Below are 19,096 nucleotides of genomic sequence, written 5' to 3'. Positions count from 1 at the left end.
GAAGGAGCACAGGGGGAGGTGAAGGAGAACAGCTGCCTTAGTTTCCTTCCATCCCCAAGTGTCAGGCTGCAGTGTATTTGCGTAACTATGCAATTCAGCATAACAATTTTTTTTCTTAATTGTGACAGGTCACGGAACGGAACTCACACGCATAAATAGGCTCCACCTGTACTATATAAGGGGTGAAATCACTAGCCTGAATATCATACCAAAAGGATTAGTATTCCCCTCTCTGAAACTACAGAGGTGCATTTATTGCCAGTATACCATCTCGTCCTTGGTCTGTGCTCAACCATAAGTTCTCAAATTAAATGCATTTTCCTACTTGTATCTGATTTTTTCATCCATGTCTTGAGGTGGTTCTTCTATAATGAATGATACTAGATCTTCCAGGCATTCTGATTTCAAAAGAAATTCTATAAGTTTGCGATTTTGAGCTTTACACTCTTGTAAAACGTCTTCTTCATCCATCAGTTCCTTCAGTGTTACATCTTCTCTCTCTAGAAGCGTGTCTATGTGGGATGATGAGTGAAGATCAAATTTCCAAAACATGCTGGTCTGGAGAAGAAAGAATGAACATACTGCCTTAATTAATAGTTCAAAGCAGCTGTCTGCAATAATACTTCAGAAACTTCCCCCCATTCTCAATTTGCACCTATAGGAACTACCGAAGCAGGAAGAGAGCAGGGAAAGAACTACCAGTGTTAAAAATTGAATCTTATGTAAGATAATACACATCAAAAGTGCCTTGAATGATAAGCCAATGCCAACTAATAAAGTAGTCAAGCTAACCCAAGAATGTAAATACTTTGACATATAAGATTTGACATGTTAATACAACAAGAGTAATGAAAGTATTAGTTTCAAGTTAGAATTTTCTGATATCTTCTTGCCCTGTTTGTCTAACAACAAACCTCTTAAGCCAGTTTTCAAGAAGAGACAAACTCAAAACCACTATATGCAACTTGGGAATCAAAGAATATTGCAAGACAAAAGTGTTACTTGCACTACTGATGATCCAAACTACACAGAAGAGGCATCCAAGTGCACTATTATTTTTCACCTCTATGAGCACCATTACCAAGAACAGTGCCATTACCCTTGATTAGCGTTCACTATTAGAAATATTTTTGCCTTCCCCAGGCTAGGGTGTCACAGCATTTGAACAATCACCACATGGTCAACTATCAGAACCCACTCCATTTGTACTCCACATTTTTGGCCTCAGACTGACTTACAGTCTTAAGTGATTTTTCCTGCAATTGCTACTGATGCAAATTTATCAGGTGAAGCAGACAAAAATAATGCATAGATGTACAAATATTTCAGACACACAGACCATTTCCTTCATAATGCTACAGAATTCCCAAAGAATCAAAAAACTATTATAAAAATGAGGGCCCAAATCAGAATCCTTCCCACACTTTATCAGAATCCACAAGAAGGATCCAATCGTTGGCTATAACATAATCTTACCTAAGAGTATACATTCAGAACTATTGCCCACAAACATTATGACCACTTCAGCACATTTTGAAACCATACACAAATCTCACTGCTACAGCAGACAGACATCAGTTGCATCAACAAATCATGTTCAGGAAGAAAAATAGGAATTGGGTTATTAACAAATGAGTTATTGCCCTGGCCAGCACATCATGAAGTTGGTATTCCAAAATCTACAGCAGCATTTCAAAACTGTCCACGATCCTGTAATTTGTCACTTGCCAGAGACCATCAGCAACAGCTCCACAGGCAAGTGTTCATGCTCTATTGTGCTGCACTGCACAAATTCAGCATTACAACAGCCTTGGCTCTCTAATTTTAAGCTTAGAAAAAGAGGTTTATAAAAGCCAGCTCGACACTGATCTGCATTCAAAATAGGGCAGAACTTATCTGGCTGCATATGTGATGCTCTCTTTCCTATTAGAAGTAGACAGAAATACTTACTTGCCCCTGTGGAGCAGGAAGCAAGAAAGCCAAGTTACTTAGTCCAATAAAAATCTGCCTTTGATACTGAGGCCAATTCGAGACCTAGTTGTTTAGGTACATTTATATGGAGGCATGCTCCACTGAAAAAGGAGCTTGCTTCAAAACAGCTAAGGCTCAAGATGTCAAACAACAAACATTTTAGGTATTTGTGGGCATACAATAAGGAAATCAAAAGAATGGTTTGGTTTTTCATTATGGGACACCAACAAGACAACAGAAATATGTTTACAACATTCACTTTCTCAATTGGGCAGTCCTGTAGTGTGCAACAAACTTAAAGTTGAACATTAAAGTCTACATAATATGCCTCATATTTAAGATTTGACAAAACACATAAAGATTTTTAAAAGGCAGAAATGGCCAGAAGTTAGCAATCAATTAGGTCTAAATCACTGATTAAAATATTAGTACACTTACACAAGTTGCTCAAAGTCTATATGCTTTGATATTTTCACACATAGGAAACTGAAGTCAAACATTGGCTTATTTGTCAGGCCACTGCAACCAATCGACTGTAAATACAAGTTAACTAGTTCTATACCCACCAAAAGAATCTGTTTCCCAGACTTGTAATTTCAATCAAGAAACTTGAATCTTTGTGAACTAACAGCTTCAGAAAAGAAAATACAAAAGAATTTCTCCAGAACAAGGTTGCAACCGTATACACATTTACTTGAGAGTACACTCCACTGAAATCAGTGGGACTTACTTGCAAGTAAACAGGCATAGGATCATGTTGATGAAAATCTTCCCAAGCAGCCCTGAAAAGAAAATGACTAGCCATTGATTTCCAATGAGTTCATTCTATTAAGAAAACCATAGTAAAGAGCAACAAAAAAGAAAGCATACTACTGCAAACATGTTACTGCGTTATTTCACACACTGTTCCCAGGCAAGCTGTATTAGGGGCTGGTTTCTCAATATGGCAGATGCTGACCAGATTACTCCATCACTTTTCAACAGGAGACCGGGACCCTTGGAACAAGGAAAAAACACCACAAAATGGATCAAAGGGCAAGTAACGGGAACCCTTAAAATAAGAGAATTGTCTTTAAACAAATTCATAGCATTAAAATTTTATTAGGATTACAAAACTGGTTTCTATATTTCTGCTTCAGAACACAACTGTGTTCAGTATGCTGGTAAATGCTTTAAAATCTGTACTCTTTAGCTTCAAGTTTTAGATACAAATATGGGCAGCCCAATCTCAATGTTTACTTGGATGTAACTCACCTCCCCCAATAACTTCCAAGTATGCATGTATGTGATTGCAGCCTGAGATAGACACAAAACAGCAACAACTTCATTATAAAGAATTAGACAGGGTTGAATGACTAGTTAACGTAATTCGTGTTCTTGTTTCTTCACTTTTCAAACAAATTATGCTGAACAGTACTAGTCTGCAGTGACATAAAATACAGAATTGATGCTAAAGAAGTTGTTTGGAAAGTGGTTGATATGAATCTAGCTAATACAGAATTCCAGTTGATTATGTTTAAGACTTGCAGGGATTGGAGGCAACAATCTTTACTATATTCCCCCCACTTTGCATATAATTTTTTCTTACCACTATTCATCTAGTTTGTTCCTTATAAGTTGTGCAAGAGATAAGCAGGTTACCCCTGCCAAAGAGGCAAACAGTATACTGAAAGCTAACTGAAGTTATTTGCACCATAATATAGAAAATGAGAACAGGTTGCTTACCTGTACCTGGTGTTCAAGTTATCATCTGTGCAACTACACAATTGGATTATGCACTTGTACAGAGCATCTCCAAGATCTTCTATAGCTTTAGTTAGGGAGCTGGTGCCCCTACACTTATGTAGTGATTAGGTCTCTTTCCTCATGTCCCAAGAGGTGAGGTTCAAGCCTTTCCACTCATTTCCTTCTGCCCAACCAAGATAGTGTTAACAAAACAGACATGCCTCTCCCCTTCACACCCTGCAAGGATCATGAAGGGTGCAACACTACAGAAGATCATTTGAAGCAAACAAGCAACCAGTCTTGTCTGTGCAGTTCTCTTCCCATCCCCACCCACCACAATCTGCTTCAGGCCATTTTCACCAATACAGTAAATCTAGTTGCCCTCTCTATGCTTTCCGTACTCTTGAAGGCTCACAAACCACTTTTTGCTCCTTTGACATTCTGCCAGATAGAAAACACGCACAAGGTGACAAAAGCAAGTTGTTCCTCCCTCTTAACAACCCATCCAAGGCACACAGCTGAGAGCACACACACAAGGCAAGGAGTTCACCTTCCACTTGAATCAGACCACTAAATGAAGGTAGAACACATACAATGGCCTCAAAATGTTATTTCTAAGCAGCTAGTGCTCTTTGCATCTGTAATTCACATCTCTAACTTGGTACCAAAGCTTTTGGTGGAATCTGTTTGCTTCATTCTTTAGTAACTGCCTGCAATACAAAATGAAAGTAGCCAACACTTCCAGGCTGAAGTACCTTCCTTTTCCTAACGCCAAGTGTACACGTGATCCCATCCACTCCATGGGACAACTAGAGAACAGCAATTCTATGATATCAACATCTATGCGTCTTTACACTCTACTGTCTTATTTAAACATAGAGCACATACTGGAAACTTCCCTTGACAAGGGAAAGGTTGTTTCATTTTCAAACCAACACCACTTGGGACACCAACAGATGACACCAATAACACAGCTTGTCCAGCAAGAATTACCTTCAAACTCCCCATCAAAGTTACATGTACTGGTGAATTCTTAATTTCAATCCTATTTTCCTACTGTTCAATGGTCAGTGATAAAATCTCACTTTGTACAGAAAGTACCAGAAGCCTAGAGAAAAGTTCATATCCATCTCCAAAGACTCAGAAAGGCTTAGGTTGAATGGAGATTTAAGGGTTCAACAATTCCTCTTTCACTAGTCACCTTCTACATACCACTTTTCTCTGAGAACAGACTGACAATACTGACTGTATGGAAGATCCATGTTCAAATCCCTGCTCAGTCATGAAGCTTCTTGGATGGCCTTGGGTCAATCAATACCTCTTGGCCTCACCTCCTTCACAGGCTTGTTATGAGGACAAAAGAAGAATCATGTATACCACCCTGAGCTCCTTGGAGGAAGAGTGGTATAAAAATGTGAAAAATCAAATAATTCTTGAGCAGGCAGGCACTTACTATGGACTGCTGAACCTTCATTATGGCAAGGTTAGGCTACACTCTATAGTTCCACACTACTTTGCAATACTATCAGAGTACTTCTCCAGAAGGTTCAAACTATTTGACAGGAGAACACACACAACTTCACAGTACTGCACACTCTACCCTTGATACTTCACCAACCCCAGAGGATAGCAGGCTGATAACATTCTCAGCCCACAAGATGTCACCACTGTCACCACAAGATGTCACCACAACAATTCCCCAGAATTTCAGATAGGGTCTTTCCCAGCCCTGGAGATTTCAGACACTGAATCTGGGATATTCTATATGTAAGAAACATGCTCCACGACAAAGTAAACATTACCCCTCAATTCCTTAAGAGCTCAATTCATGAAGTGGTGGGTGGTAACATCAGGGAACTAGCCAAGCACTCATGTTCAGAGAGTTCATCTGGCTGGGCCAATTCTTAAACTCTCAACATTGACAGCAGTGCCCAATGACCAGCAGTTGGAGTATGCTGGCGTGTCACCCAAACGGTTGTGGCATGTCACCTTTGACAAATGTGTCATAGGTTTACCATCACTGCTCTAAACCCAAGGTCTGATTACCAGGAGAGTTCTATAAAGGCCACAATTTTTTTATTGATTATGGTCCCACTAACAAGAAGTGCATTTAATATGCTACCTGTTAAATCAAGACAAGATTGACAATCACCTGGCCAAAAGATTCACAGGTTTGTGCTTGTGTGCCAGCCTGTTCTGGATAGGGCTGTATGCCTCGCTAAGAGTAGGTTCACAATTTGTGAGAACTCCTGGATTCTATTCCTGGATATCCTGGTGGCAGCTGTGGACCTCCAAGTGCTTCTGTTCAGCTTCTGCAAGTGCACCAACAGCAGCCCATTTCTGTCTCAACTGATCCTGACAATGACAACCCACGCCTTCACCACTTTATGAAAGGAATACTGCAACGAACTTCAGACTATCCTTGAAGGCTGTTCAGAAATTTCAACCAGTACAAAAGTGCAGCTACCTGGCTGTTGATCAGCACAAGATGATCACATCTTGCCTTTGTTTCAGCTTATCACACTACCACTGCATTTCCCAGATGAGATTACAGATGACCATCAATGCCTTGAAAGTCTTCAATTGTGCAGGGTCAAGATACCTGAAGGATCACCTTCCTCCATATGAATATATTTGAGATCTGGGAAGGAAATTTCTTGCAGGTCTATCACCTGCTCAGTTAGCAGTGACATACAAGAGGGCCTTCTTGGGAATACCTCCCACAATGTGGAACTGCCCACCTCCTACCATATGTCTTCCTCCTTGTTAAGGGTTTCCAAGGTTGAAAACTTGGCTTTTCTGACTGATCTGAGTTTTTACTATCTGCTATGCTCCCTGATGTTCTTGGGTTCATGTTGTTCGTGTTCTTAGGTTTATCTCAACTGCAGGTGTTTTTTCTGATGCATGATGACTTACTTATTATTTATATAAATGATTTCTATGCCATTTTTCAGTCATCTAAGGAACCACCAAAGTGGCTTACAAGAATAAGACCACAATATCTAAACACCCCCCTGACCAGAGAAATAGTAATTAAAACTAAGCAGAAAGACAAATTTGTTTATTGCCTACTTGAAATGAGCAGCATAGGAACAAATTGGGAGAGACTGTCACAATCAGGAAAAGGCCCTGTCCAATGTCCCTCTACAATAGAACTCTGATGGCAACTGGAGAAAAAAAACTGGCAATTGCAGAGTCTTCAATGACAAACACAGAATCTGTGACCAAACACAGTTGATGGAGGAGACACTTCTTCAGATATCCTGGACCCAAGCCATTTAGTGTTCTAGAGGTAATATTTGGCACCTTGAATTGAGCTTGGAACACTGACCAATGAGTTCCCATAAGCACCCTGGTTGTGACATTATGCATCAGTTGAAGCTTCCAAACAGTCTTCAAGGGCAACCTCCAAGACAATGCATTACAGAAATCAGAGCAAGACATGACTAAGGCATGGATCACTGTAGCCAGAGCTGCTTTCTTCAGGGAGAAATGCTGGATAGAAGAAATAATAATAATTGGTAGAAGAACAACTGACCCGATTCATCCTAACATGGCACATTTTCCAAAAGTGCTAGTCTCGCTTATGTCAGGTTTTGGTTTAATTTTTTTTAAACGATTGTGAACCCCTCTGAGTCAGGGTGCCATGTTCCAACTCCCCCCCCCAAACATATTTTGTTATACAACACACTGTGAATTTTCATTGAAAAGTGGTATATAAATATTCATCATTAAATGTCAATACACTTCAGAGATTCCCCCTCTTAACTTTTTCAGGGCTATCAAATGGTCTGCTACTTGATCTATCTGAATATATACAATGTCAAGGCTGGTGTCCAAGTTCCATCTGGGGAAGATATTTACCAATCTTTTATCATAGCCTTCAGATATGTTAGCATGTTTACTCCCCAACTAAAGCTATACACGTTGCCGGAGATGCTCTGCAAATCCAGTTATGAGACTACACAGATTATAGTGATGCTATGCTAGTTCCTTGGAAAGATTTTTAAGATGGCTTTAAGTTCTGAGACTTACAACTCAAGTTGCTGGGTAGGCATGCCCTTTTTTTCCATGAGGGTCCCGTTCTGGAACCCCCTCCACACGGATAGCTGAAACCAAGGATACAGGTGAACACCCATCCTCGGTATCCTGGGGGCCACCTACCTCTGCAGGCAAGGGGAGTGGGGCAAAGCAACTCAAGCTGCTGAACAGGCATGCCCTCTTATCCATGAGGGTCTCGTTCTTGAACCCCCTCCCCGCGGATAGCTAAAACCAAGGATACAGACGAACACCCAAACCCCGATGTCCCAGGGGCCACCCAGCTCTGTAGGCAAGGGGAGAGGGGCAGAGCTCCCCTCTCCTCCTATGGGGCCTCTGAGCTTGGCAGAGGCCAGGGACGGATGTCCGCAGACTCTGCTGAGCAAAGAGGTCCTTCCAAAGACGAATGGAACAGAGCTCCTCTAGCCTCTGGAGGGAGTCGCACAGAAGTGCGCATACTGGGGGGGGTTGGATCGAAGCCGCGGATAAGTGAAACTACAGATACTGGTTCTTTAGAAAGATGGGCCCTCCCTATAATTGAACTCAAATCACAGTGAACTCTCAATTTAACAGACTTTGGAAATAATGGGTGTTGTCTGCCTCATTAAAGTTAATCACATGAAAGTTTTGCACATGAAAATCAGCACTGTAAGAAATGCATTCAAATTTAACTGACTTTTGGTACATTCCTAAGCTTCCCTAAGCAACTGCTATGCCAGCCTTGGCTGTCACAAACATGCTGTAAAGCATGCTGTAACACCTTGCAGTTTGGAGCACCAGCAGGAAGGCCTGCACTGTCCCACTGGTGCTAGATCCAAAGGGAACTCACACTAGAGCAGGCAACAGCTGCTCTGAGCAGCACAGGGACAGGGGAGGGGTAGGGAGGGGGTGTAATGGGCAAGGGGAGGGTGGGAGAAGGGAGGATCGGGTTCGGGGGGGCAAGATCGATGACAGCCACGCATGTCATATCCTATCCCCCTCAGCAGGTCTGAAAACCCAACACGAGGCAATTTGGAATTGTGCCGGCTATTTAGCAGGCACAGATCCAACTTGCTCCATTTAGCAGACTGGGGCTTTACCTGGGGTAAGGGGACAAACGGCTCCTTATCTTGATGAGACCTCCTGCCTAATCAATTTGCGCTGTAGATGCAGCATAGCCATGCTGGCCCTGCTGCACTGTCATGGATTAGGATTTGACTGTTTTACCATTAACAGTCACCCTTTCCCCCACATTAGTCCATTAAATCAAGAGTTCCCTGTAATCAAGTTTGCTTCATTTTACAGTACTGACTGTTACCTTTCAAACAGCGTACATGAATCAACGGCCAACTAAGAAAAGGTCAAGAATGTCAGCTTTTATAGGAAAACAAAAAGCCCGCAAAGAATTAAAAATTGTTAGCATATCATAGCATTATTATCTTACCTTATTTCTTATAATTTTTTTATCAACGCATGATGAATTTGAACAGTGTTGAACTTCTGTCTTATTTCAAACAGTTTACACAAAAGGACAAAATGGTTTCCATGCCTTCACATCCCTTGAATAAAAACACAAAACTTCCAAGTAAACTTGCTCACTACCTGATAACCATCTTGCTGTGAACTCAACCAAACACATGCATCGCAAAACTGGACACAGTGACCCAATCATGGGCTGGCACGTAGAAGTACTCCAGTCTATGGAAAATCAGAAAATTCATTTGTTAACTATGCTAAAAGAATTGATTTTCTACTATACTATACTACTACTATAATTTTCTAAAATCTTAGAAAAGGCAGGCAATTTCAGTTAATCTGCAGTAACTATTACTTGTGGCTGCACATGAACTGAACCACAGTATTCAATTCACTTATTTTCAACTAATACTGTACTTTGATAATACCTACATTAGTGCAAGTCCTAATCATTTTGTCATTTGTCCACAAATGGTTGCGCCATTAAAACAATAAGTACTATATCCCAGTTCTCAAACCTATAGGTTAATTATCAGAATGTTTTTAAAAGTTCATCTAGAATAATCACTTCTTTTTTTTTTTACTCTTTGGGGTTATACTGAGTGTACTATAACCTAGTTATAACTAGAGAGTAAAGAAGACAGGGCTCAATTTTACACAGAATATCATAGCACAATGTTCTTCCTAGTCCAAAAGAATTGCCAAAAATCAAGGGACGTTGTCAAATAAACAGGTCTCATCCACTCCTGGCAAACATTAACTAAACAACATTGCCCAATAGCTTAATAACTTTCTTTCAGTGTTATCAGAATCAACTTCTGTGACCAAAATACTCAACTCTCTCCACTCACCATACCCCAATTTGAGAATTACCATGTCAGGTTACAAAATTACCACTAATATGGTTCTCAATTTGTGATCTTAATTAATTTTTTTTTTTACACACTGCAGGATTTTTCTCTAAGCTATACCAAATCAATGTGATATGTCAAAAAAAAATAGCCTATGAATACACTTTTCTGGTTGAGAAGATTACTCCTTTCACAAATCCTCTGTGTAATCACCCCATGCAAGTGTGTGAGGGAGGGGTGGCAGCATATGAAAGTCAGATCTGATGTCAGGTTTTTCCCTCCATCTTGCAAGTCCCCAGTTTTACATCTTGCAAACACCAAGAAGTGCCCAATGATGTCGATCTCTCTTCCCATCCAAGTATGTTAGATGGTTGTAGCAGCACTTGCAATATCCCCAATGTCAAGTACTGAGAAGTTATCAACTCTGGAAGGCAATACACAGAAAGTGGGGGTGGAAGATCCATGCTGAAAATGGATTTTAATGTTAAAATTTCAAATTAGGAGTTCTAGAACCAAATAGCAAAGTTGTACGGGCGGGGGATGGAACTAAAAGCTGTCAATCGGTAGGAAAACACAGTAAGTTGGAGTAAAATGGAAACTAGCACTGATGGCAACAATAGCCAGGACTGCTAATTAATAAGTGCTAATTTCTATAGTTTCTTGCCAACTGTCTTTCCACCTGAGCATACTGAACATGACAGTAGCTTACGGTCACATGCCCACTGTCAGTGTAAAATGGACCATATTTGACCATTTTTTACTAATTGGGAATCTAGCATATTTCATGAGCTGTGCACTACATCCCAAATAAGAAAAGATCAAGCACAGATTCAATCTATATTTCTGCTTTTCCCTCCCATTTGTAGGTTTTTCTGAAATTAGTACTTTTTAACTTTCAGAAGTATTTCTCACTACAAAAAAACAAATCCATGACAAATAAGATGTTATATGTAGGTTTATAACATTATAATTTATTGGAGCGTATGAGAAAATCACTTTTAAGTAATGTCTACTACTATACAGTGACAACTTGGTAGAATGTAAACAAGTAGCAGACATTCTTCTGTGCCTCTCAAACGTAACTGAGTGTTCTCCATCAGTTCACCCAAAAACCAACCATCAGAATAGTTTGTTCTGTAATTCCTTATTCTTGCATAACAAACAGCAGGTTCTCAAAAAGGTAAAGTAACTGTGGCAGACTAACACAATTGCAGTGAAATGCACAACTTTCAAAGCATCAATATCTGGTATGAAGTACAATTTCTCCTCATATAGATTAAAATCACACAGTAAAGGAAAGTTAGTACAGTAACAAATTCATAGAAAGCCTGAATTCCTGTTTCTGGTTGAAGCCCTTCCTAAATGCAAGAGAAAAAAATATGCCAAAATTTACAATATGGCTGTAAAGATAGAAACGGTTTTGAACTCCTTGCAAACAGAATATATACCATGCAAGAATAATTTCATCTCCTATACTGGTGATGCTTCAAACTATTTCACAGGCTAAGAATCACTTCATATACCAGCCACAGTATAACTAAGGGAGAACAGGGGAGTACACTACCCTAGGTACCATGCCTTGAAGCGGTGCCATCCTGCACCCCCAACAGCAAATCTGGAGACAGAGACAATCTGCCTGCTATCGCAGGAGAAGGTACTGCAGCTGTGAGGAGGCCTCCTTGTCACCGCAGTACCTTCTCCTGCACCCTCCCTCACAGGCACTTGGAGCGGTTGTGAGCCTCTCTGAGCAGCTGACTGCTTTCTTTCCAGCAAAGAAAGCCAACAACGGCTCTGAGAGGCTCTCAATCACTCTGAACAAGCCATAACCCAGAATAGACAGTGATGTCATCACGTCACCACAATTACTTTCAGGTTAGGAACTTCTGGGGGGTGATGTCTAACATCATGGTCCCAGGTGCCAAATGCCCTAGTCACACCACTGTATCCCAGAATGTCTCTCATTCTTGGTTTCTTTTATAATGTTCACTGTTCCGCAATGGGTCTGCATTTATGCTTACTGAACATCTGTATAGCATTTACCAAATGTGCAAAGTGTTTCAAACTTTTACATTGATATTAACATGAGACTCGTTGTAAAGACAAGTATTATTTTCATCTTGCACTTATGGAGCTGAGGCAAGTGACTTGCATAGGGTCACTTAGTGGCATCAAAACCATCAGAGTTCCAACTCATTATCAGAAATGACATCATTAAGCAGGAAGTAATGTCATTCGGTAGATGACTGCCAGACATATACACTTTGTTCTCAAGTAAGTAGTATGTTAGCTGCTAACGAGCTGCTTACTTGATGGCCAGAAATACACAGTTTGTTCTCATCTGCTTAATGATGTTACCTCTTGTTTAATGTCACTTCCAGCCCTCAGCAGCTGCCATGAATTCTGTCTGGTGTGCTGTATGAAATGAGTTTGACACCACTGACATAGAGGGTACTCAACTGCCCAAAACACTTAACATGGATTACTAACTCAACACGCTCTCTTGCATTTAATGGATGCTATGTACACAACACTTTAAATAATTTTGCTTTTCAATGCAGATGAAGTACTTAAACAAGCTATCTCATTGCTACCAAAAGCTCCCTTTCATTATATAAAACATTCACATAATAATAAAAACTTATTTGAAGTTCATTCTAAGGCAGTGTTTCTCAAACTGTGGGTTGGGACCCACTAGGTGGGTCGCAAGCCAATTTCAGGTGGGTTCCCATTAATTTCAATACTTTATTTTTAATATAATTGGACTTCATGCTACCATGGCATGTGACTGCACTGGGGAAATGTTACAGATCTGTACATTTAACATGTTACTCTGTACAGGTTGAGCCTCATTATTCACAGAATGGCAAAAAACGCACTAAAGCAAATCCATTTAAAAAACAAAGTTCCCTTGCTTTGGTGATTTAAAAACAGCCTTGCTGACCTTTGTGATGTAAGATAATAGTCATTAAGAAGACAATCCATCAATCAGTCGTCCTCCAAGCGGCTTCACTCAGTCCCTCCCTTCACCAATGCAAAGTGATCACCTTTCTTTCACATGCTCAGGGGGAAGGGAAGGGTCACCTGGAGAGAGAAGGATTGATGGATTGTCAGCCAGCTGCCCTCTCTCTCTCTCTCAATAACCAGGCTATTGTTAAAAGACTGTTCAGTTTTTTTAAAGGGGTGTATTTTTCCCCTTCTCCAGGGATCAGCACATTCCTTCTCATTTGCAGTGGCCATTGGTGTCGAGTCAAATCCATGTATAAAAAATCCGTGTATAACAAGGCTGGACCTGTACATGCTTTTAACAATGATAGTCAATGGGACTTACTCCTGAGAAAGTGTGGTTAGGATTGCAAAAAATTTTCCAGTTTGATGATGTCACTTCCAGTCATAACAACACTTCCAATGGGTCCTGACAGATTCTCATTTTTAAGTGTATTCCAGTGCTCAATGTGTGAGAACCACTGTTCTAAGGCTTTCGGGTTTGGTGTGGTTATCTTTAAAATTAAAATTGTCTGGGCTTTGAGACAACAGTCTCAACTACCTGATGTTTAGCCCATATCTGTGATGGCCATTCACAAAAAAAGAACGAATGCCCATTACAGGTATGGGCAAAACATCAGGTATTTTAATGGACCATAGTCTCAAAACCCGGACAATTTTAATTTTAAGGATTATCTGAAGTTATAAAACTGTCTGTTCTTTTGTTAAATGCAAAGACTTCAACCTTCGAGCATTCGCACCAACATTTCCATCCTCCCACACAGTAACTTTTCTCATATCCATTTTTCTGGGGAACTAATGCAGCAGCTCTTCCAGTTGAGCTACTCAGTTGAACTGAGGTCTTATAATTCTGGCAACCTACATCAAGAACGTACTGAACAAGATATCAGGGTCTAATACACTGGTTCCCAACTGGGAACGATGCCATCTTCAAAAGTTGAGGACTTCCATCTTCAAAGTTTGTTTTGATAACTTATCTGCCAGCAACTTGAAAGACAAAGCTTAAGAACATGGTTGAGGTTAGGTGGAACAGAACACAGTGAGAAACTAAACATTAGTGGCTGTTCTTGTCTGTGTTGTGAAGTCTCAACCAGGTCTCTTTCTGAGCGGGCAGGCTGCACCTTCCCCATGCATTCCTAAGTGAGCACATGGGAAAGAGGAACATAACTACTCAGAAGACTAAAATTTGGCTTTACCACCTTGATCAGCAATGGCATAGACCAGTGGTTCCCAAACTGTGAGCTGTGGCTCCGTGGGGAGCTGCAGAAGCCAGCCAGGGGAGCCACAGAATCCTTGCATGTACAGGGCTGTAGCCCTATGGGGAGCCATGGCCAATGGCACAGTAGGTCAAGAAAGTGGTCAGTTGAAAACATTTGGGAACCATTGGCATAGACACATTCTAAATCAATGAAACCCTCAAATAAAGCATTCACAACATTCTAAAAGGGTTCTGGATTTCTCTCAACTTTCAAAAAGCATACTTTATTAAAAACAATGACTTCACTTCCTGCTTAATATTATTTCCAGCCCTGCCAGCATAATGATGTCTTGCTTAATGACATCACTTCCAGCCCTAGGTCTTAGGGGGATCCAAACAGGTTGCTGCACCTAAAAAGGGGGTCCCGGTACAAAAAAGATTGGGAACCACTGGTCTAACAGAACCAAGTAGTAACACCTTCCTCTCCGAGTATAAGAATATGAGTGCGCAATATTCTAAATGCTGCAATGTTTCCATCAAATGCCTTTTTTAAAACAATGTCTTCATATTTCATTTATGTACACAGCAGACCAACACTGCTTCCAAACATTTATGTACAGTTCCATGACGTATTGAGTGAACTTTAACAGGCTGTTTCAGAAAATGCTCCTCCTCATCATAGGACTTCAGACAGTAAAAGAACTGCTTTCACTGAATCACCTTCTGATCAGCTCTTATGCTAAACCAAGGCTGGCATTGTCAACGACATTTTTAAAACAGTTTATGGTTCAAGAAAGCTGACAAAGTTCAGTATAGGTAGAGAATAAGCTACAACTTATTACAATAGGTCCATCACCCCTATTGTGTACATGGAAGTTTATAGTATTTACCCCATACACTTTCATACATGCACAAAAAGCAAGTTACCTGGCAATTACCAATCTCCCTTTACTTCACAGGGTGACAGAGAATATTTCTTCATTATTTCTAGAGAGTAGGCTCTAACCCAGAGGTCGGCAGCCCGTGGCTCTGGAGCCGCATGTGGCTCTTTCGCTGTCTGCTGCGGCTCCTCCAGTGAAAGTGGCAAAGGGGGGTGACGGGAGGCACCTGTGTTGGGAGGGCAGGCGGCTTTCCTCCACCCCTGAGCTCACTGCCCTCCTCTCCCTTCACCCCACCTGCCCCGCATTGGTTTCCCTTTTCAATTTTGCCTGCTCTACAGGCTTAAGCTCCCTGTTTTTCCCTTTCCCAACGCTCCAGCAGGACGCCGACGCCGCCCTCCTCCTCCTCCTCAGCCATTGCGAGCCCTTGCAGCCTGCCTTTCCCTGAGCAGGTCCCCACTCAATGCAAGGAGAGGCTTTTCCTCCACAGCAGAGGAGACATCCTGTGTGTCTACTCAGTTGTAAGCCCCATTACAGCGGATGAAGCTTACTCCCAGGAAAGGGTGCCTAGGATGGCAGCCTTGGAGCCTGCTCCTATGTGTGTCTACTCAGTTGTAAGCCCCATTACAGTGGATGAGGCTTACTCCCAGGAAAGGGTGCCTGGGATTGCAGCCTTGGAGCCTGCTCAAGGCCAAGCGCAAGGATGGGTGAGTGGGAGCCCACGCCCGGCAGGTCTGTTCGCAAGCAAGCCCCGCTGTAGTCCCTGGGCTGCTCCCAGGAAGGTGTGGAGGACTGTAGCCTCAGCCCCCTCCTGTGCAGGTCTACTCACAAGTAAGCCCCGCTGTAGTCAGTGGGGCTTCCTCCCAGGAAGGTGTGGAGGGCTGCAGCCTCAGCCCCCTCCTATGCAGGTCTACTCACAAGTAGTCAGTGAGGCTTCCTCCCAGGAAAGTGTGGAGAGGACTGCAGCCTGAGAGCTCCAACCAACTTGTCTGCTCAGAAGTCCCATTGTAGCCAATGGGGCTTACTCCCAGGATAGTGTGGAGAGGGTTGCAGCCTGAGTGAGGGAGGGCAGGCAGGCAGGGCAGAAGCTGGCCTGTGGTTGCCCCCCCACCTTCCCCCCCCCCCCAGCTCTGGCTTCTTCTCTTCCCCACCTCTGGAGTCTGTGTCCTTTTATCCTTCCAGCAGGGTGCCTCTGGAAGCTGGGGGGAGTTCTTTAGTATCCATGTAAGATAAGCAGATGTCATAACCGCCATATGTATTGGAATCCTGGAAGATCTGGTGAGGAGGTAGATGTGGTGTCAGCAGTGGCCCCTTTAAGGGTAAGGCCTGGGATCCAGCAGAGTGTGCTGCACAGCTGCAGCCACTTGAAAGCAATAGGGCCCTCAGGGATATAAGGAGCACCTGAGGCAGGAAGGGGGTGTGGGTTGGAGAAGGAGTGCAGATTGGAGAGGAGACTGACTTGGCTTATTGACTTGGATTGACTGACTGACTGAGGAATCTGACCTTGGACTGTGACTTGGCTTATTGACTTTGGACTCTGCCCTGGATACTCTGACTGACTTTGTGACTAAGGGACTGCTGGAGACACTGGAGTTTGAAGTGTGGCTGCTGTGCCCAAGACCTGCTGATGACCCAGGGTCTGCTGTAGTGGTGGGAGGCTGCTAGCAGGAGAGAGGACCTCTGCAGGTTGAACAGGGGAGCTACCCTGGAGGTGGGGTCCAGCAGGACTGCAGGGCAGAAGCAGGGTCATTTGTTGGGGGAAAGAAGGGGAGCTAGTTTGCTTAAAGTGGGCATAATTCTCCAGGTAGAGAATGGCCTTGGAATTAGGCAAAACAACATAGAGGACCAGGCATCTGAAAACACAGGACAAGAATGTATGACAAAACTAACTAAAAGCTACAAGAAGGGGCTACATTATAAAAATGGGACCTATAAGAGCATAAAGGTAAAAAAAACTATATATGCAGTGTTATCTTCATTTTAGATGTCAAAAGGGTTTTGTGGCTCCTGAGGTTTTTCTCTCTCCAGAAAACGGGTCCAAATGGCTCTTTGAGTGTTTAAGGTTGCCTACCCCTGCTCTAACCTATGCTTGGACAGATTTGGCCAGATCTTCCACAATTTCTGTTCTGTCATTCTCCTCTCTCATTTCATTTACCTTAAATGGCCAGAAGACTATGGAGATGGTTCTTCTCCAAGAAAGAGAATACTTTTGACAACTTGTGTCACCACCTCCCCATCCCAGAGATCAGACAGGCTATCAACACAACAGTCAACAACATCTTCTGCTAGAAAATCTCCACATCAAAAATCAATTTGGTTCTATGAACTCCCATGGAGGCGTTCCCCCCCCACCACCACAAAAAATCTACCCACCTACTCAGTTGCCTGCTTTGGGGGCACAACAACAACCTTGCTGTTGACAGTGGGTCTTCAGCTCATCAGTACAGTCTGTCTGTGCCCCCCATCCCTGCTGTTCAAAACAGGAGAGAAAAGCCCCCCACCTCAGCTGTTCAAAACAGGAGAGAAAAACAGTTCAAAGGACTCTACATGAGACACATAAGCAGCCCCAGAACACTGTAATAAATAAAATAGATAGTTATTGTTGCAAACTGTACATTATCAACAACTCAATTTGCATAATTAACAGCAAATATGAAGGTTCTCCCCTTATCTCACTGCTTTAGAATCTACTTGATAGTTCTACCAGAAGAATGCAGACAGATGGAGAACCTGGGAGACTAAAACTGCATTATAAGGACAGTGTTTTATGCTAGTCATTTACAGATGTTTCACTTCAGTACAAGCAACAACACTTTTTAACCCATCCTTGTCACAGTGCAACATGTGAAATTTTAATAAACTCATGTCAACAATCGTGGAGAGTCGCATGCCAAAAGACCAGAAAACTTATCCTCAGGTGAAGCAGCAGCAAGTCACTGAACGCAAAAACTTTTTTCACACAAAGGAATTAAACCCAGACAATCCTACTCAAATGGATTTAGTATAGTGAGCATGCACATGACTTAATCATGGATTATTTCCCAGCAAGCCAGTGCTTCAGTTCCTGTTCCAAACAGGACTTAAGTGCCAGATCAGACTACATACCCACTGCTGTAAAAGCCTAACCAAATTAATAATTTGCAATGTCAATGCCTTAACCACCCCAATATGAGTTTAAGTCACCAGTAATACAAATAAATTGCATGCATAGGTCAATACCTAAGGAGAAAGGGTCATGTACAAAGCTCATGAACAAGAAGGGAGACTGTTTAGAGATAAAAATAGGGTAAGAGGTTTAAATAAGAGGCAGACCCTCAAAACAGACTGAACACATAATGTTTTGTGAAGAACAAGAACTAACACAAGTATTCAACTATATAGACAAATTTAGTTAATATTTCTTACCTATTAACAGAGAAGTGTAAAAAGAAAAAAAAATGATATTCTTTGTGGCTTCTTGCCCATTACAAAGTATTCTAGCAACAGCAAAACCTTTCAATCCACAGTATTAGCAGAATGGCAGACAATCAGGATACGATGAAGATTTTGTCCTACAAGGAAAAACAAACAAATCAAAAGGTGAACACAGAATTCAGTTAACCAAGTCAGCTAGAAGCACACCTGCATGATGGATTAATCTAACTACAGTCTAAATCAGTAGTTTTCAAACATTTGTCACCAGAGCCCTTTTCACTCTAGTGAGTATAAAGGAGGCTTTGGAAGCACTGCCAGTGCATGTGCAGAATTTCAGGAAGTCCCTAAGTTCCAGTGCTTGTGTGCAGTGATGCAGTACTGAGCCCAACCCTGAATAGCAGATGAAGAGTAGGAACAGTTGGGGAATGAGGAAGGAGAGCCATGAATGGGGGTGGGAGGGAGGGATGAGTAAATTGGGCAATGGAAAATAGCATCCACTTATAGTGTGCTTGTGGAGCCCCAGGGCTCCTAGGAGTACACTTTGAGAAATACTGGTCTAAATT

At 41.9% G+C, this 19,096-nt stretch overlaps 1 protein-coding gene across 4 annotated transcripts in view; it reads right to left on the bottom strand.

The window, feature by feature from the left end:
• Positions 1-19,096, bottom strand: part of PPP6R3 (protein phosphatase 6 regulatory subunit 3) — an 89,475-nt gene that overhangs the window by 60,010 nt on the left and 10,369 nt on the right. For 3 of the 4 annotated variants that reach the window (XM_066611141.1, XM_066611143.1, XM_066611144.1), the window contains exons 2-3: positions 18,525-18,670; positions 326-558 (exon numbers count right to left, since the gene is read on the bottom strand). In XM_066611141.1, the coding sequence (XP_066467238.1) occupies positions 326-552 (227 nt within the window). In that variant the 5' untranslated portion in view covers positions 553-558; positions 18,525-18,670. Of the gene's footprint in view, positions 1-325; positions 559-9,315; positions 9,412-18,524; positions 18,671-19,096 lie in introns of all 4 variants that reach the window. The other variant, XM_066611142.1, reaches the window with a different exon arrangement.

This window comes from Tiliqua scincoides, chromosome 1 (genome assembly GCF_035046505.1).
Source record: "Tiliqua scincoides isolate rTilSci1 chromosome 1, rTilSci1.hap2, whole genome shotgun sequence".
Taxonomy (NCBI): Eukaryota; Metazoa; Chordata; class Lepidosauria; order Squamata; family Scincidae; genus Tiliqua; species Tiliqua scincoides.
This window is presented reverse-complemented; position numbering and strand designations above follow the sequence as displayed.